Consider the following 21,336-nt stretch of genomic DNA (forward strand, 5'->3'; position numbering starts at 1 on the left):
TGATTAAATGGAAACAGTTGTTATAAAAATCGTGTGCTAAATATACATCGATACATACAATGGGAATATGAACCATACTAACTTTATTTGTGTAACATATCGTGTTTACATGAGTGATATATACATGTATAGTTCTTGGATTTTTTTGAGATAAGCTAAGCTCTAGACATATGTCTTTTGTTAAACATAACTCGGAAAACCAACATGATGTTAATAGTGTGTTTATAAGAGGCTGTTCTAGATCGATTGTCGAGAGTTATGAGAGACAGCAATTGTAGAGCCCACTAGAGATTATGCCGAGTGGAATTGACATCAGGTAAGACACGGATCCATCTTAACAACTCTAAAAGAAGTACATGTATGCTCCCCACCCCTCCAGATACGATGGGGGGACTCGGGACTCAAGATGGACATACACGGCATGTTATTCGGTTACATGGGTTAGCGACTCGCAAAATCGATAAATATTATTTTTTTACGCAGGATTCAAAAGGAAAATGATGGAGAATTAGTGGTATTGATCACTTGTTCGATTGTTTAATTAATGTTTACACGTGCAAAACATATTACAGTAGATTAAATGTTTTTCACCACCACCGTCATCATCATCATCTACATCATCATCATCATCATTATCATCATCATCATCATCATCATTATCAGTGGCGGATCTACCGGGGGCGCACAGAGGGCCCGTGCCCCCCCCCCCCAGCGGGCCGCGTAGTAATGTTTTTTTGGGGCACATCTTTATTGATTTAACTGTACAAATAAGTTGTTTTGTCACAATTTATATTTTAGCCATGTATTAGCATTTGAGCAAATAAACGATTGAACCTGATTATCGAGTATAATATAGTATACGAAACGAAAAAGTCTCTTGAAAATGACATCGGGGCCAAAACATTCGATCAAAAGAATCGGCGCCGCATTTTACACAGACAGCTGATCAAAAGTAGACAAATATGGCTGCAGTTATACGCGTAAGTTTACTGTTTTCGGAATAATATTATCATATACCAGAAATATAAGTTGTTTTAAACTGTAAACATGTGCAAATTATATGTTCGTCTTTGCTTCTAATAATGTCATGTGTGTCAACAAGATATGAGTGTGCATGCCGTGCATTTAACAATTATAGGTTAAATTCAAAACGTTACCGCCTTGAAACTTTCCATTTCGGCCTTTATTATCGTCTAGTTCTCGGAATTATGCTAGAGCCTTTGTGAATTAATACTTAATAATTTATTTGAAACCCTTTTTGGAATTTGTTGTCAAGATGTTTTTACTTCAGTTAACTTAAATAACAATGACATAAGAGGTACCTACAGTATCGGTTGAGTGCAATCAATATACTGTAGGTTTATATAGCATTTATTCTACGGCATATATATGTGTGTCACAGGTGGACGAGTGGTTAACGACTTAGCCTGTTAATCCGTCGACCCTAATTTAGTTCCCCAAACCGGCTAGTTATCTTTGTTGTTTTATGAAAGGTTTATCTTAGATCAGTAAATGCTATCTTTTTAATTCAATTGTTCTGCCAAACATCATTGACAGTGAAGCCAAATGTTAATTCCATGTTATTATATGATTAAAATAATGCATTCAAAAAAAGTTTGATATGTTTATAATTAGTTGTGCCCCCCCATTTAGAAAATCATGGATCCGCCATTGATCATCATAATCATCATCATCATCATCATCATCATCATCATCATCATCATCATCATCATCATCATCATCATATTCATCATCATATTCATCATCATATTCATCATCATCATCGTCGCCGCCGCCGCGCCAACCACCACCACCATCACCACCATCATCATCATCATCACCACCATCACCATCATCATCACCACCACCACCACAACCATGATTATCCTCACCACTACTATCATCATCATCATAATTTTAACCAGTCTTTGTATAAGTGTGTCGATATAACATCCACATATGGTGGCTATAACATTTTCTATATATAAATATGTGTGTCTTTGTATATTTATTTGTCTTAACATTCATATATGTGTGTTTATAACATTTTCTGTGCAATTCATAATGTTCTCATTTATGACCAGTACACCCAGCTTCGACAATTGATGTATTGCATAGTGTTAATATAGTATACAAATAGTTAGGTTTGCGCTTATCATATACCTATGACATTGCAAACTATAGTTGACCATTGACCATTGACCATTGATTTTTGTACCGAATTTAGGTCAATGTACTCATATAGTATGGTCAGATTGCATTTAAGGACTCCGGTGCGTACATCAGTTTCAATCGGAACACCTTGGCCATTATCCAACAGAATCGAATATCTCGAAGCTTGCCGGAGATGGCCGAGTTGTAACGATTGAGATCAGAATTGATTATCTCGAAGCTTGCCGGAGATAGCCGAGTTGTTACGATTGACATCAGAATTGATTATCTCGAAGCTTGCCGGAGATGGCCGAGTTGTTACGATTGACATCAGTTTGTTATTTGAATGAGCCATGGGCAATAATGTTAATATGTAAAGTCTGGTGACCCCATATAGAGTCGAACCCCGATTAACCAAACTCCAAGGGACCGGCGAAAATACCTCTCGCCACATTCAGAGTCAACGGGGAATTCGAGCCAAGCGAGTTCGAGCCAGCGGGGTTCGACTGTACGTTCGGTAAAATTTGAAAGGGTATTGCGAACTGGTTGAAAACATTTAAAAGACATGTCCAAAATCATTAAGGGACTAGACACTAGATGGTCCCAAAATCGGCAAATACATTATTTCCACAAAATAAGCCTAAAATTGTCAATATGAGCCTGTATAAGGCCGATGATACATCATTTTATATGACTAGAATTACATTTTGACGCTGTTTCAGCTGTGTTTATCCGTTTAAAAATAGCACATAATGGTTTCCCAGATTATAGTGTGTATATTTGGCATGTGAAAGTCACATGACTAGTACACTGGGATTAAACATAGTAGGCACACCCAGTAAATTTCTAATTGGAAACATGTGTCGTTAGTGATGTGATACCTCAGTAAGTAAGATTCAATGCGCCCTTCACAACGATATCAGCTTTATGTAAGTTTTGGACATTTATTCTGCAATTGCTTAATCTGGGGTCTTGTCCCTTTAATAAGGAAGTTACTGCATTTTTTAGTTTGTTTTTCTTAAAACCGTTCTCTTAAATGAAGTTGGTTGTCCGGTTAGCGCAGTGGTTAGCGCAATCGCTACTCACCAAGGCGACCAGTGATTCGATTCCTGGCCAGGGTGCATGTGAGTTTGGTAATTGGTCAACAAATCGGCCAAGTGGGTTTTCTCCGGGTACTCCGGTTTTCCCAAAAACGCAAGACCACACCCTTGCTCAACTTCGTGCCATCGAGAGTAATTTTGTCTTAATTGAGCTGACTACGCAAATATGCAGTTAGGTAGTGAAGGGGTTAATATGCCCCCCCCCCCCCAGGCATCGATCTGCGTAATCCCAAATTGACCCTCGCTACGCGCCTGTAAGTTTACATAACGTTCGTCGCAATCGTTGTACGAGGTGCAGTCATAAAGTTCCCGGACTGGTTATATATTGCACACTTTTGACGTCTGACTATGACGGTACTTGTCACACATAAATCCTAACAACATGTTACCATTTTGTAAGCAGAATTAATTACATAGCATCCGTTATGTAAAACATATAATGTTTAAATAATTAATATTAAATGAAACAAAGTGACTGTGAAGCGAATAGTTTTTACTATCCGTTTTTATAGTCTAGTACATTGAAGAATTTGGCGAAATGCCCGAATCTGCTTTAAATTCGATGGTTGATTGACGGTGCATACATCTGACAGTGGCTTCAGTAATTTATAAACACTTTTAAGGTAAACGATGTTTTAATGTTCTACAAACATATATGGATAAGGTGTGAATGAATAAAATTCATTTTAAATGTTGAATCTGAATTTGGAAATTACTGTTTTTTACGAAAACTAGCGTAACACGCATCATGCTGAACTTAAACAGTAATATGGTAAAATAGTTTTTAATTCGATTATACACGAAATTTGTGTGAAGTTAGCTAAACATACGACATTGGACATTGGACATTCAAAATCGAATGTTGTGCTGGCACGACATTGGACATTGGACATTCAAAATCGAATGTTGTGCTGGCACGACATTGGACATTGGACATTCAAAAGTGAAAGTCGTGCTAGCACGACATTGGACATTGGACATTCAAAATCGAATGATGTGCTGGCACGACATTAGACATTGGACATTCAAAAGTGAAAGTCGTGCTGGCACGACATTGGACATTGGACATTCAAAATCGAATGTTGTGCTGGCACGACATTGGACATTGGACATTCAAAATCGAATGTTGTGCACCCCTGGATTACTGAACACGTGAATAACTAAAATATTATGTGTTATATGAACTATTTAGATGACATGAATTAAAATCATATTGATAAATGATTAAAAGTGGGCGGAGTGCATGCGTCCTTCTTAATCAATAAGATTTTACTTCAAGTCATTTTATTGACTAAGAATACAATCTAATTGGCCTGCACATTGTCATCGCAAAATCTGACACGGACAGTATCTCGGATGCTTGACAGTAGGCGGACCTTTAAACACCCGCGAAATTCTTAATGATTAAGCCTAGCACTTAATGATCGCACATCTGCAATTTCATTGGCTGACTAAAGGTTATATTTCAGGGGCGTAGCTAGGCCTAAAAAAACTTGTAGGCCCGATGGTTCTATTTGAGTTTGGGGACTTTTATATGTGCATTACACACCCTTAATTATATTTGCAATGATTACAACAAAATCAAGCAATACATCCTGTACGTAGTTTCAATAAACACCAACCTTAAGTTAAAACTAAAATTAGTTTTTATTGCGTCTTTGGATTATTTAAATGTTGTCATTTTTTGTCAAGTTGTAGGCCCAGTCCTATATGTAGCTAAGCCACTGTATTTTAAATATATCAAAATACAACCTACATTTGCAGCCAATGAAATCGCAGATAGGCAATTCTTAAGTACTATGCTTAATCATTAAGAATCCCAACTTTTGCGGGTGTTTAACCTTCTGGTCCACCTACTGCCACTCATCCAATATACACTTCCTGTGTTCCAAGAATATGCATCGAGAATGTAGTAACCAAGAAGCTTGTATTCTAAATTCGCTAGATAGCCTGAAGTAAAATCTTAATGTTTAAGAGGGGCTTGTTCGAAAGGCTCACTCCGCCGATTCTTAATCATTAAGTCATTTAACTATTACATAGAGTATATGCATACTACGTTTTAATGAATGCATTTCAAGGGTATTGTGGTTTTGTAATCCATCTTTGTGTTATCATCTTAATTCAATACAAACCCTATCTATCACTTATTGTTTTATCTTATAACAGATCGTTTCTTTAAACAAAATACAGACTATTAGTTTTGATTTATCTATAGTTCATTAAAAATCGTTTGTAATATGATTTGCATTTGTTAAGTTTATACTTTTCAGCTGTTTGTGCTAGTAACAATAAAGGGAAATTCGTGAAGGAAAATAAAAAAGTAAGTTGATATTGCAAACTTTATCACCAACGTCAAAAGTGTCGTAAAATAAAAGAGGTTCGGAGAAATTAATAACGTGACGTCATCGACAGAGAATAAAAAGAATTTGATTTTACCAGCGAAATGAGAAACGATGAAGACGATTTCAATGTTGAGTTGAAAGACAGTATAATCAACCTAATTAAAAACGATGTCGTTTCTGACGTTCAAATAAAGAGCAGTGACGTTATTGGTGGTGAAATTAAAAACGATGACGTCATCGATGGAAAAATGGGAAACGGTGACGTAAAAAGTACAAATAGTGAATGTAAGGAGCTTAACGCTAAAGAAGAGACTGTTAAATTTATAGAATTTGACGTCAAAGGTGATCAGGCGGAAACTTTTATAGAATTTGAGGTCGAAGATCATAGAGATGTGGACGGAGATGGACAGACGGACGGTGGTTATGTACATAGACTGCTCCATACGATGTGTGTCTGTGGCAGCATGTTTGCATTGGTAAGTTTATGGCGTTTTTTTCGTTGCTAAATTAATGATTCTATTGGAAATTCACTAGCGGATCCGGGGGGGGGGACACCAAGCGCGCGCCCCATCGACCAAAAAACGTCCAATTTTCCTTTCTTTTTCAATATGGGAGAAAAACGTTATTAAATACTCCCAAAATGCACCATTTTCGGAATAGAGATTGCTCAAACTGACCCCAAGAGTACCCCCATCCCCATCCCCGCTAATATTTGAAACCAAATAAATTTTGGTTCTGAGGAGGGTGCAAAGTCAAAAAGTTACGCCCCTAAATTTCGCCCCCCTATAGATAACGTCCGATCCTGGTAAGCCACAGAAGATAATGTTTGCATGGTTAGGTTTGTAGATTTCAAAAAACAAATTTAGATTATGTTTTTGATCGAACAATTCGTTCGTGGGAACATCTTAAATTTTCAATGCCTCTAAATCTTTGTATGTTTCTTGTATCGAAACATTTCTTAACCATTTGTCTTTTGACCCTGAAATTAGGACCCTAAGTTTTAATGAAGTTGGTGTTTCTCACAGAAAAATTGGAGCTACAATACTAGTAAATTATCCAAAAAATATTTCGCGCCATACAATCGATCTTGGAATAAAATCCCTTACTTTTCAGGACATACATTTTAAACCAGACTGTCGTCTGAATTAACATTTACTTGTTTTACGGAATAAGATGTCTTTCCTTGCAGTAAAAAAAAACTAAGTTCTAAGCTATTGAGTTGTATTTTAGTGACCACCAGTCAGCCTAGTTACTCTTAAACATTGCCCCTCTTTTATTCAGGGTTGGAGAAACGGACTTGTTGGACCCACTTTTCCAGACCTGCGACTCATTATGAACGAGGACTTGTCAACAGCATCATGGATATTCTCAGCCATTTCTATAGGGTAAGTTTATTTTAGTATCAATATAATTATATTAATTTTATTTAGTTCGATTATATTATATTATAGGCGGATAACGTGAAGTAAAATTTTAATGATTAAGAACGGGCGGAGTAAGCGAAGCAAACGAGTCATTCTTAATCATAAAATGTTACTTCAGGTCATCTGTCTTAGAATATTACCTCACACATTGTCAACGTAAAATTGTTTTAATGTGCATGGTGTGGAGTTCAGAACGCCCAGAATTCACCGGATTGCATAGTGGTTTTCAAAATGTTCCGAAGGGGCATGCCCCCGAACTCCTTTAGCACAATTATGAGTCCATATGAATAGAGGGCTAGCTACATGTACGCCCCTGCCTGTTATACATTTTTGAGAAATTTTGGCCTAACGCCCCAACAATTTTTTTTTGTAGGTGTAGATTATGTCTTAATAATGTAATACATGTATTTCATTACAGAATTGATACGAGAACAAAAAATCACGAGCAAATAGCTTGGTTTAAAACATATTTTATTTTTGAAAGAAACCTACAATATATTCAAGGTCTTATTATACAATACGATGTAAGCTAATATTATATCTTACATAGATGTGTCCCATCTTTGTGTATTTAAAGTTGATCGGTTCGTACATCAATGTATACTAGTAAAATACAGTTTTTATGACGTCTGCGTCCATATCATGTTTTTGGCCGGTCCTGACCTCGCCAAAAATACAATATGGACCTCTGACGTCATTTAATGTGGACCGCTGACGTCATTAAACAGATGAATGCTGCTTGCAATTTTCACAACGACATTTTTTCGCAAGTAAACATTATTAGATTTGTTCAATAAAACACAACAAAGGCCCTGTAAAATTAATAAATGGTAAAAAAGTGTTCGATTATAATATAAGAAATATAACACACCACTGAGGGTCTTAAGACATTATAAGGACCGGCCATTCATCCGCCGAAGGTGTATATATCGACCGAGGCGTTGTAATATTTTTTAAATCTTGGGATAAGGGATTTAAGATTGTTAAAAATGGGCCTAAGGTTGTATTCAATATACAATTTAAGTCAATCTTATGGTCATACATCATTGACTTCATTCACTGTATAGGTCTGTTATTTATATCTCGCAATCCGATTAGTAACACCGTTTTAGATCAAATTAATAACAATATTGACTGTTGTCCCATATGAGATGCTTAGATCACGTGCCTCTGACTTGACTGACTAAAGCTTGATTCGTGCATAATAATTGTTTAATTGTCTAAAAATGTAAACATAGACTGTGACATACTCCTCCGCCAAGTTGGAATTCGTCCCCAAATATTTCCATGGTTGAGAACAAGGCGAATATTGTTGAATAAATCAAGTTGTTAACAAAAAAAGAAAGAAAAAAAGATACTGACGGATGGAACCTTTCAACTAATGTTGATGCAACTTTGTTTTATTTTCTTTGTCTTGGAAAGAGCAAATTTTTGCGTAAATATGTGCAAACCAATAATTTAAGATTGCTGACAAAAAATCAGATCGGAGATTTTCATATTTCCTTTCGAAAATTAATGTTTTGTGGCTGAAACGAACGGTTTAAGAAAAATGCTAAAAACATCATTTTTAAGACTTATATATCAAAATCTGTGATCTGATTTTTTGTCAGCAATCTTTTATCACTGATTTCCATGGATTTTCGCAAATATTGGCTCGTTCCAAGACAAAAAATAAAAAAAAATGTCAAAACGTCCAATCTGTGAGAGTGCAGCTTTAAGAGATTGGTCTGGTCTAAATCTACTCTTGTTCAAAGATAGACCATAAAGGCGTTGTTTCGATTTAAAAGATTGGCCGAAATCTACTCTTGCTCAAAGATAGACCATTAAGACGTTGTTTCGATTTAAAAGATTGGTCGAAATCTACTCTTATTCAAAGATGGACCATAAAGACGTTGTTTCGATTTAAAAGATTGGTCTAAATCTACTCTTGTTCAAAGATTGACCATTAAGACGTTGTTTCGAGTTAAGAGATTGGTCAAAATCTACTCTTGTTTAAAGATGAACCATTAAGACGTTTTTTCGATTTAAGAGATTGGTCAAAATCTACTCTTGTTCAAAGATGGACCATTAAGACGTTGTTTAGATTTAAGAGATTGGTCTAAATCTTCTCTTGTTCAAAGATGGACCATTAAGGCGTTGTTTCGAGTAAAGAGATTGGTCTAAATCTCCTCTTGTTCAAAGATGGACCATTAAGACGTTGTTTCGATTTAAGAGATTAGTTTAAATCTTCTTTTGTTCAAAAATGAAACATAAAGGCGTTGTTTCGATTTAAGAGATTGGTCTTAATCTACTCTTGTTCAAAGATGAAACATAAAGGCGTTGTTTCGATTTAAAAGATTGGTCTAAATCTACTCTTGTTCAAAGATGAACCATTAGGACGTTGTTTCGATTTAAGAGACTGGTCTAAATCTACTCTTGTTCAAAGATGGAACATAAAGGCGTTGCTTAGATTTAAAAGATTGGTCTAAATCTACTCTTCTTCAAAGACGGACCATTAAGACGTTGTTTGGATTTAAGAGATTGGTCTTAATCTACTCTTGTTCAAAGATGGAACATAAAGGCATTGTTTAGATTTAAGAGATTGGTCTAAATCTACTCTTGTTCAAAGATGGACCATTAAGACGTTGTTTAGATTTAAGAGATTGGTCTAAATCTTCTCTTGTTCAAAGATGGACCATTAAGGCGTTGTTTTGAGTTAAGAGATTGGTCTAAATCTACTCTTGTTCAAAGATGGACCATTAAGGCGTTGTTTCGATTTAAGAGATTGGTCTAAATCTCCTCTTGTTCAAAGATGGACCATTAAGACGTTGTTTCAATTTAAGAGATTAGTCTAAATCTCCTCTTGTTCAAAGATGGACCATTAAGGCGTTCTTTCGATTTAAGAGATTGGCCTAAATCTGCTCTTGTTCAAAGATGGACCATTAAGGCGTTGTTTCGATTTAAGAGATTAGTCTAAATCTACTCTTGTTGGAAGATGGACCATTAAGGCGTTATTTCGATTTTAGAGATTGGTCTAAATCTACTCTTGTTGAAAGATGGACCATTAAGGCGTTGTTTCGATTTAAGAGATTGGTCTAACTCTTGTTCAAAGATGGAACATAAAGGCGATGTTTCGATTTAAGAGATTGGTCTAAATCTTCTTTTGTTCAAAGATGGACCATTAAGACGTTGTTTAGATTTAAGAGATTAGTCTAAATCTACTCTTGTTCAAAGATGGACCATTAAGGCGTTGTTTCGATTTAAAAGATTGGCCTCAAGCTACCGATGCTTAAAGATGGACCATTAAGGCGTTGTTTAGATTTAAGAGATTGGTCTAAATCTACTCTTGTTCAAAGATGGACCATTAAGGCGTTGTTTAGATTTAAGAGATTGGTCTAAATCTACTCTTGTTCAAAGATGGACCATTAAGGCGTTGTTTAGATTTAAGAGATTGGTCTAAATCTTCTCTTGTTCAAAGATGGACCATTAAGACGTTGTTTAGATTTAAGAGATTAGTCTAAATCTACTCTTGTTCAAAGATGGACCATTAAGGCGTTGTTTCGATTTAAAAGATTGGCCTCAAGCTACCGATGCTTAAAGATGGACCATTAAGGCGTTGTTTAGATTTAAGAGATTGGTCTAAATCTACTCTTGTTCAAAGATGGACCATTAAGACGTTGTTTAGATTTAAGAGATTGGTCTAAATCTTCTTTTGTTCAAAGATGGACAATTAAGACTTTGTTTCGATTTAATAGATTGGTCTAAATCTTCTCTTGTTCAAAGATGGACCATAAAGACGTTGTTTAGATTTAAGAGATTAGTCTAAATCTACTTTTGTTCAAAGATAGACCATTAAGGCGTTGTTTAGATTTAAGAGATTGGTCTAAATCTTCTCTTGTTCAAAGATGGACCATTAAGGCGTTGTTTAGATTTAAGAGATTGGTCTAAATCTTCTCTTGTTCAAAGATGGACCATTAAGGCGTTGTTTAGATTTAAGAGATTGGTCTAAATCTTCTCTTGTTCAAAGATGGACCATTAAGGCGTTGTTTCGAGTTAAGAGATTGGTCTAAATCTCCTCTTGTTCAAAGATGGACCATTAAGGCGTTGTTTCGATTTAAGAGATTGGCCTAAATATGCTCTTGTTCAAAGATCGACCATTAAGACTTTGTTAAGATTTAAGAGATTGGTCTAAATCTACTCTTGTTGGAAGATGGACCATTAAGGCGTTATTTCGATTTTAGAGATTGGTCTAAATCTACTCTTGTTGAAAGATGGACCATTAAGGCGTTGTTTCGATTTAAGAGATTAGTCTAAATCTACTCTTGTTCAAAGATGGACCATTAAGGCGTTGTTTCAATTTAAGAGATTGGCCTAAATCTACTCTTGTTCAAAGATGGACCATTAAGGGGTTGTTTCGATTTAAGAGATTGGATGAAATCTACTCTTGTTGGAAGATGAAACATTTAGGCATTGTTTGGATTTAAGAGATTGGTCGACATCTACTCTTGTTCAAAGATGGACCATTAAGACGTTGTTTAGATGAAAGAGATTTGTATCAATCTGCTCTTGCTCCAAGATGGACCATTTAGGCGTTGTTTCGATTTAAAAGATTGGCCTTAAGCTACCCATGCTCAAAGATGGATCATTAAGACGTTGTTTAGATTTAAGAGATTAGTCTAAATCCTCTCTTGTTCAAAGATGAACCATTAAGGCGTTGTTTTGAGTTAAGAGATTGGTCTAAATCTACTCTTGTTCAAAGATGGATCATTAAGGCGTTGTTTAGATTTAAGAGATTAGTCTAAATCTACTCTTGTTCAAAGATGGACCATTTAGGCGTTGTTTCGATTTAAAAGATTGGCCTTAAGCTACCCATGCTCAAAGATGGACCATTAAGGCGTTGTTTAGATTTAAGAGATTGGTCTAAATCTTCTCTTGTTCAAAGATGGACCATTAAGGCGTTGTTTTGAGTTAAGAGATTGGTCTAAATCTACTCTTGTTCAAAGATGGACCATTTAGGCGTTGTTTAGATTTAAGAGATTGGTCTAAATCTTCTTTTGTTCAAAGATGGACCATTAAGACGTTGTTTTGAGTTATGAGATTGGTCTTAATCTACTCTTGTTCAAAGATGGACCATTACGGCGTTGTTTAGATTTAAGAGATTGGTCTAAATCTACTCTTGTTCAAAGATTGATCATTAAGGCGTTGTTTTGAGTTAAGAGATTGGTCTAAATCTACTCTTGTTCAAAGATGGACCATTAAGGCGTTGTTTAGATTTAAGAGATTAGTATAAATCTACTCTTGTTCAAAGATGGACCATTTAGGCGTTGTTTCGATTTAAAAGATTGGCCTTAAGCTACCCATGCTCAAAGATGGACCATTAAGGCGTTGTTTTGAGTTAAGAGATTGGTCTAAATCTACTCTTGTTCAAAGATGGATCATTAAGGCGTTGTTTAGATTTAAGAGATTAGTCTAAATCTACTCTTGTTCAAAGATGGACCATTTAGGCGTTGTTTCGATTTAAAAGATTGGCCTTAAGCTACCCATGCTCAAAGATGGACCATTAAGGCGTTGTTTAGATTTAAGAGATTGGTCTAAATCTACTCTTGTTCAAAGATGGACCATTAAGGCGTTGTTTTGAGTTAAGAGATTGGTCTAAATCTACTCTTGTTCAAAGATGGACCATTTAGGCGTTGTTTAGATTTAAGAGATTGGTCTAAATCTTCTTTTGTTCAAAGATGGACCATTAAGACGTTGTTTTGAGTTAAGAGATTGGTCTTAATCTACTCTTGTTCAAAGATGGACCATTAAGGCGTTGTTTAGATTTAAGAGATTGGTCTAAATCTACTCTTGTTCAAAGATTGATCATTAAGGCGTTGTTTTGAGTTAAGAGATTGGTCTAAATCTACTCTTGTTCAAAGATGGACCATTAAGGCGTTGTTTAGATTTAAGAGATTAGTATAAATCTACTCTTGTTCAAAGATGGACCATTTAGGCGTTGTTTCGATTTAAAAGATTGGCCTTAAACTACCCATGCTCAAAGATGGACCATTAAGGCGTTGTTTTGAGTTAAGAGATTGGTCTAAATCTACTCTTGTTCAAAGATGGACCATTAAGGCGTTGTGTAGATTTAAGAGATTAGTCTAAATCTACTCTTGTTCAAAGATGGACCATTAAGGCGTTGTTTCGATTTAAGAGATTGGCCTAAATCTGCTCTTGTTCAAAGATCGACCATTAAGACTTTGTTAAGATTTAAGAGATTGGTCTAAATCTTCTCTTGTTCGAAGATGGACCATTAAGGCGTTATTTCGATTTTAGAGATTGGTCGAAATCTACTCTTGTTGAAAGATGGACCATTAAGACGTTGTTTCGATTTAAGAGATTGGTCTAAATCTTCTCTTGTTCAAAGATGGAACATAAAGGCGATGTTTCGATTTAAGAGATTGGTCTAAATCTACTCTTGTTCAAAGATGGACCATTAAGGGGTTGTTTCGATTTAAGAGATTGGATGAAATCTACTCTTGTTGGAAGATGAAACATTAAGGCATTGTTTGGATTTAAGAGATTGGTCGACATCTACTCTTGTTCAAAAATGAAACATTAAGGCATTGTTTCAATGAAAGAGATTGGTATCAATCTACTCTTGCTCCAAGATGGACCATTTAGGCGTTGTTTCGATTTAAAAGATTGGCCTTAAGCTACCCATGCTCAAAGATGGATCATTAAGACGTTGTTTAGATTTAAGAGATTAGTCTAAATCCTCTCTTGTTCAAAGATGAACCATTAAGGCGTTGTTTTGAGTTAAGAGATTGGTCTAAATCTACTCTTGTTCAAAGATGGATCATTAAGGCGTTGTTTAGATTTAAGAGATTAGTCTAAATCTACTCTTGTTCAAAGATGGACCATTTAGGCGTTGTTTCGATTTAAAAGATTGGCCTTAAGCTACCCATGCTCAAAGATGGACCATTAAGGCGTTGTTTAGATTTAAGAGATTGGTCTAAATCTACTCTTGTTCAAAGATGGACCATTAAGGCGTTGTTTTGAGTTAAGAGATTGGTCTAAATCTACTCTTGTTCAAAGATGGACCATTTAGGCGTTGTTTAGATTTAAGAGATTGGTCTAAATCTTCTTTTGTTCAAAGATGGACCATTAAGACGTTGTTTTGAGTTAAGAGATTGGTCTTAATCTACTCTTGTTCAAAGATGGACCATTAAGGCGTTGTTTAGATTTAAGAGATTGGTCTAAATCTACTCTTGTTCAAAGATTGATCATTAAGGCGTTGTTTTGAGTTAAGAGATTGGTCTAAATCTACTCTTGTTCAAAGATGGACCATTAAGGCGTTGTTTAGATTTAAGAGATTAGTATAAATCTACTCTTGTTCAAAGATGGACCATTTAGGCGTTGTTTCGATTTAAAAGATTGGCCTTAAGCTACCCATGCTCAAAGATAGACCATTAAGGCGCTGTTTAGATTTAAGAGATTGGTCTAAATCTACTCTTGTTCAAAGATGGACCATTAATACGTTGTTTAGATTTAAGAGATTAGTCTAAATCTACTCTTGTTCAAAGATGGACCATTAATACGTTGTTTAGATTTAAGAGATTAGTCTAAATCTACTCTTGTTCAAAGATGGACCATTAAGGCGTTGTTTAGATTTAAGAGATTGGTCTAAATCTACTCTTGTTCAAAGATGGACCATTAAGACGTTGTTTAGATTTAAGAGATTAGTCTAAATCTACTCTTGTTCAAAGATGGACCATTTAGGCGTTGTTTCGATTTAAAAGATTGGCCTTAAGCTACCCATGCTTAAAGATGGACCATTAAGGCGTTGTTTAGATTTAAGAGATTGGTCTAAATCTACTCTTGTTCAAAGATGGACCATTAAGACGTTGTTTAGATTTAAAAGATTAGTCTAAATCTACTCTTGTTCAAAGATGGACCATTAAGACGTTGTTTAGATTGAAGAGATTAGTCTAAATCTACTCTTGTTCAAAGATGGATCATTAAGACGTTGTTTAGATTTAAAAGATTAGTCTAAATCTACTCTTGTTCAAAGATGGAACATTAAGACGTTGTTTAGATTTAAGAGATTGGTCTAAATCTACTCTTGTTCAAAGATGGACCATTAAGACGTTGTTTAGATTTAAAAGATTGGTCTAAATCTACTCTTGTTCAAAGATGGAACATTAAGACGTTGTTTAGATTGAAGAGATTAGTCTAAATCTACTCTTGTTCAAAGATGGACCATTAAGACGTTGTTTAGATTTAAGAGATTAGTCTAAATCTACTCTTGTTCAAAGATGGACTATTAAGACGTTGTTTCGATTTAAGAGATCGGTCTAAATCTTCTCTTGTTCAAAGATGGACCATTAAGGCGTTCTTTTGAGTTAAGAGATTAGTCTAAATCTGCTCTTGTTCAAAGATGGACCATTAAGGCGTTATTTCGATTTAAGAGACTAGTCTAAATCTACTCTTGTTGGAAGATGGACCATTAAGGCGTTATTTCGATTTTAGAGATTGGTCTAAATCTACTCTTGTTGAAAGATGGACCATTAAGGCGTTGTTTCGATTTAAGAGATTAGTCTAAATCTACTCTTGTTCAAAGATGGACCATTAAGGCGTTGTTTCAATTTAAGAGATTGGCCTAAATCTGCTCTTGTTCAAAGATCGACCATTAAGGCGTTGTTTCGATTTAAGAGATTGGTCTAAATCTACTCTTGTTGGAAGATGGACCATTAGGGCGTTATTTCGATTTTAGAGATTTGTCGAAATCTACTCTTGTTGAAAGATGGACCATTAAGGCGTTGTTTTGATTTAAGAGATTGGTCTAAATCTACTCTTGTTCAAAGATGGAACATAAAGGCGATGTTTCAATTTTAAGAGATTGGTCTAAATCTACTCTTGTTCAAAGATGGACCATTAAGGCGTTGTTTCGATTTAAGAGATTGGATGCAATCTACTCTTGTTGGAAGATGAAACATTAAGGCATTGTTTCGATTAAAGAGATTTGTATCAATCTACTCTTGCTCAAAGATGGACCATTTAGGCGTTGTTTCGATTTAAAAGATTGGCCTTGAGCTACCCATGCTCAAAGATGGACCATTAAGACGTTGTTTAGATTTAAGAGATTAGTCTAAATCTTCTCTTGTTCAAAGATGGACCATTAAGGCGTTGTTTTGAGTTAAGAGATTGGTCTAAATCTACTCTTGTTCAAAGATGGACCATTTAGGCATTGTTTCGATTTAAAAGATTGGCTTTAAGCTACCCATGCTCAAAGATGGACCATTAAGGCGTTGTTTAGATTTAAGAGATTGGTCTAAATCTTCTCTTGTTCAAAGATGGACCATTAAGGCGTTGTTTAGATTTAAGAGATAAGTCTAAATCTTCTCTTGCTCAAAGATGGACCATTTTAGATTGAACAATTTGGTCTAAATCTACTCTTGTTCAAAGATGGACTATTAAGACGTTGTTTCAATTTAAAAGATTGGTCCAAATCTCCTCTTGTTCAAAGATGGACCATTAAGGCGTTGTTTTAATTTAAGAGATTGGTCTAAATCTCCTCTTGTTCAAAGATGGACCATAAAGACGTTGTTTCAATTTAAGAGATTGGTCTAAATCTACTCTTGTTCAAAGATGGACTATTAAGACGTTGTTTCAATTTAAGAGATTGGTCTAAATCTCCTCTTGTTCAAAGATGGACTATTAAGACGTTGTTTCAATTTAAGAGATTGGTCTTAATCTACTCTTGTTCAAAGATGGACTATTAAGACGTTGTTTCAATTTAAGAGATTGGTCTAAATCTTCTCTTGTTCAAAGATGGACCATTAAGACGTTGTTTCAATTAAAGAGATTGGTCTTAATCTCCTCTTGTTCAAAGATGGACCATAAAGGCGTTGTTGCGATTTAAGATATTGGCCTAAATCTCCTCTTGTTCAAAGATCGACCATTAAGACCTTGTTTCGATTTAAGATATTAGTCTAAATCCACTTTAAATCAAAGATGGACTACACAGGCGTTGTTTCGATTTAAAATATTGACCTTAATTTTCTCTTGATCAAAGATGGAACATTAAGACGTTGTTTCGGTTAAAGAGGTAGGCTTAAATCTACTCTTCATGAACTGTTGACCATTAAGACGTTGTTTCGAATCAAGAGAAAGTCGCTCAAACTTGAAACATTAGGTCCTTGTGTTTATTTAGAATAAATTTATCTGATACATTTAGACTTTAATAATGAGATTTGACCACTTACAAACTGTGTGTGTATCCGCGTTATAAAAACATCATATATGCTACGTCGGAAGGCAAAATTTGGCAAAATGAAGACTTAAATCAATTTTTTTTTCTTTTACTGCATAATTTTAAACAAAACAAAGGGCAGTCTATGTCGCTTAAAGAGCCCCGCCTTTTTTTAGTTACCGAAATTTGATTAGGTGATTAGTTTCATCAAACACTTCGACACACCTGTTTCCAAACGGTGCAGAAAAAGTGAAGTTATCTTTGTTTAAATACTTTATTCGAAGCAAAATATTGCCTTCCGACGTAGCATTTATGACGCAATTTATCACGTGGTATACACACACTGTCAAATACGCATCGATTATTCTTGTTCTTGTGCAATGGCAATACTCAAAGAACAATGCAACACTTAACTTGTTTCTAAAAGAGGGGTAACAACTATGTTTAATCAAGGTTCTATATTATTTCGCTGCTCTTTAGAGGTTTGCTGGGATCCGTAAGTGGGGGGCTGGCGTACGACCGGATGTCGCGTCTCTTCGTCTTCCTATTTATCACGGGTGGGCTCGGGCTGGTGGCGGCTGTCACACCCTGGTGCTCCAACTTTGCCGCCATGTTTATAGCGCATGTGTTGCATGGGGCTTTTGCAAGCGCTTTGGATACAGGTAAACTGTGACACATTGACGTCAATACCACGCTAATTCATTATTCAGTCAATTTATCAAAATTATCTGACGCTCTGTCTTCCGTACGGTCTTGGTTAATAGAAACGTCAGGACGTTCATGCACTAACACCTATCACATTTTATTGGATGACGTCACTTTATGTTTTCAGCGGCGACCACAGACGTCACGGTTATATGGCGGAACAAAGCAGGCTCCTATATGCAGGTAGGCAACGCGTTTTGTCTTTAAGCCTGGTTAAGGTTGAAAGATCACGTGACATTAGCAAAAAAAAGCATAGTTTTATAGGCTTAGAAATATGTATTTAATTTATATTAAATTTATACATACAGGGCATTTCTTTTTATAAAACGCTCTTATCATAACTAATCAATACGTTTCCACGGCAACTAGCGATAATTATAATGAGAAATGTTTTATATGCATTTTTATTGCAGGCCGTACACGGAGTTTTTAGCGTCGGAGCAATCTTATCCCCATTTGCTACACAGCCATTCCTAGCCAAACGCCTACCCGTAAACGTCACTGGGCCGATGACGTCACTTGATGTACGAATGGTGTCAGATGTTCAGATGACGTCATTTATCGATGGCAAAGGAACAAATTACAGTGTATTTGGAGAAACGACCATGAATTCAACACCAAACCTTAATGATAGTTCATTCATAGTTTCAAGTGCGGAGGAAGATGATGTATTGAAGGATTTATACGGAGAAACACGGATTTACGTCACATATTTTGCTTCGACGGCACTTTGTATGGTCGTCGCATCTTGTTATATAATTGTGACATTGGTATATGGGAATATCTATAAACGCCCGGTAAATAGGAATGATGGCTTGATGAAAATAAAAGACAGGGAGTATTTCCTTTCCAAAAGATTGAAAAATATATTTACTGTGATGTTAGCCATAACGTTGGCGTTGTATGTTATGAGTGAACGGTCAGTTACAAATTTCTTAATGACGTTTGTAATAACAAAACTTCATTGGTCGAAAGCACAAGGCTCGTACGCTTCATCGACGTTCTGGATTACATTCGCCGCCGGTCGCCTGTCGGGGATATTCGTTGTGAGATATCTAAAAACGACGTCCGTTATTCTGATATATTTTACGTCTCTGACGTGCGCCGGTGCGTCATTTTGGATCGCCGTTGTATATGGCGTTGACGTTTTAACGTGGATCAGCATCGCAGTAATAGGTTACGGAATGTCCGGAATTTTTGCTTCAATGTTTTCATGGCTGTCTGAAAACGTTCGACGCTTAACAGGAAAGATTGCTAGCATTTTATTTATATTCCTAAGCATAGGAGCCTCATTGTACCCTATTTTAGTTGGGTACCTAATGGATCACGTGTCAATAATGTGGTTTGTGTACCTGCAGGTTATGATTTTTATCACTATAACAGTATGCTTTATTTTCATAGCGACCTTTTATAACGTCCTTGCCAAACGATATTTTAAGACGGGTGCAATCAAAGTTTGATTTCACCAGCGGAGAGAGTACAACCAGCGCCACAACCCTAACCTTAAATCGATTATATAATAAAGGAGATAAAAAAGGTAATGAAACACGCCCAAAATGCATGAATTTGGACGAACATTTGGGCTGTATTCAACATTCACCTTAGATTGAACTTAATTTTAAGATTAGAATCCAAGTGTTTTGATTGGTCTGTAACAATAACTGACCAATGGAGCGAATAAAATCACTGAGGTGTGCCTAAGGATGAGGATAAGAATAATATTAAATATTGGCCTGGGTCGTTATTAAACTTATGTTAATCTAATGGTCATACACCATTGACTCCATAAACTCTATTGGTCAGTTATTTATAACACGTTATCCGATTGGCTACATCGTTCTTAGATCCAACTAAGACCAATATTGAATACCAGCCCTGAACTAAAACCCCGTTCAAGATACATGTATTTACAAGAAACTGTGTGTAAATGTTACCAGTACGCACATGTGTAGCAAAGTATGTGACACAGGCATTAATAATGCCCATTGATATAAATCGAATCAAGTGATACAAAAACATTTGCGTTGCCATGACTCAAAATCGATTAAAAACACTAGAGCGTTGGCGTTCGTGGTGACGTAAAGTTTTCCTTTCATATGTATACATGTATATGCTAATACTGTGATAAAACTGATAAATCTCATTATTATGGTGGCATATAACTGCCGTAAAATAACCTGTTAATGTTCGCGAATCGTGTCGTGTTAACCACTTAATTTTCGCGATAATTATCTAGCTATCTAGTTATTATTCGCGTTAATGTTTTGGTAAGATAAATATCATAAGACTAAAAACAGGCTTGAAAGTGCCCAGAACTGCCAACTATTACCTTTTAGCTGTACAACATTAACAGGTAATCTAGTTATGGTTTGCGAATTGTACTTAATAAGTAAGATACTAACTGGTTAACGTAATACGATTCGTGTTACCACTTAGTTATAAATGCATTCAATATTCAGGCACTAACAGGTTATCTATTTATGGTTTGCGAATTGTACTTAATAAGTAAGATACTAACTGGTTAACGTAATACGATTCGTGTTACCACTTAGTTATAAATGCATTCCAGATTCAGGCGCTAGCAGGTTATCTAGTTATGGTTTGCGAATTATACTTAATAAGTAACATACAAACTGGTTCACGTAATAAGATTCGTGTTACCACTTATATAGCTATAAATGCATTCAATATTCAGGCACTAACAGGTTATCTAGTTATGGTTTGAGAATTATACTTAATAAGTAGCATACTAACTGGTTAACGTAATAGTGGTAGTAATGAAACACTAAGAAGAATAAATTGTTAAAACAACAGTTTTCTCTGTTTATTCTCACAGTAACCAAAACATATATTTAAGGGTGTCACTTAAGTTAACAAATACCCCCATTTCCACATGTTATCTTCAGTGACATGGTAGCAATGGCTTCACTTTTATTTAACGGAATACATTGGAAATGTAAGTTTGATGAAAATAGGTTGATCATCATGCTACCATTATATATGAGAAGAAACACAATACAAGTATAAGGGAGGTTCACCTTTTATCAAGAATGTTCACTTACTTCTTTAAGTTTTAAAGAGGACCACCAAGATTACATGCTGGCAATTAGTGTTTGGTGAAATTGAGTTACTTTAATTACTTTTATGATCAAACACTAAAAAGCAACTGTCAGGTAATCATTTGAACAGAATGGTGTAAATCCAAGCATAAATTATTCAATGTTCAATAGCGTCTTAGGCCCCAATTTCTCATAACCTCTTAAGTCCCTTATATTCGAATTAAGATGAGCTCACTATTTGGACTTTAAGGAAAAATTATAATTTTTTTATTTATTTAAATCAAGATTTTATTTTAACAGTAAGAAAATTGGCCTAATGGATATACATGTATATGCTACATA

General features: G+C 35.5%; 1 protein-coding gene across 3 annotated transcripts; it reads left to right on the forward strand.

Annotated features, from left to right (window-relative positions):
- Positions 1–21: 21 nt before the first annotated feature.
- LOC128235883 (sodium-dependent glucose transporter 1-like) lies at positions 22–20,625 on the forward strand. Of its 3 annotated transcripts, none has more exons than XM_052950671.1 (6): positions 22–316; positions 5,522–6,069; positions 6,875–6,978; positions 17,711–17,892; positions 18,063–18,118; positions 18,349–20,625. In XM_052950671.1, exons 2-6 carry the CDS (start codon positions 5,695–5,697, stop codon positions 19,393–19,395), a joined length of 1,764 nt encoding a protein of 587 aa, XP_052806631.1. In that variant the 5' UTR covers positions 22–316; positions 5,522–5,694; the 3' UTR covers positions 19,396–20,625. The 3 variants fall into 3 exon arrangements, with proteins under 3 accessions (XP_052806631.1, XP_052806646.1, XP_052806638.1); XM_052950686.1 differs by lacking the exon at positions 22–316 and adding an exon at positions 3,895–4,023; XM_052950678.1 differs by lacking the exon at positions 22–316 and adding an exon at positions 4,369–4,403.
- Positions 20,626–21,336: the final 711 nt, after the last annotated feature.

Source organism: Mya arenaria, chromosome 1 (assembly GCF_026914265.1).
Source record: "Mya arenaria isolate MELC-2E11 chromosome 1, ASM2691426v1".
NCBI classification, from domain to species: domain Eukaryota; kingdom Metazoa; phylum Mollusca; class Bivalvia; order Myida; family Myidae; genus Mya; species Mya arenaria.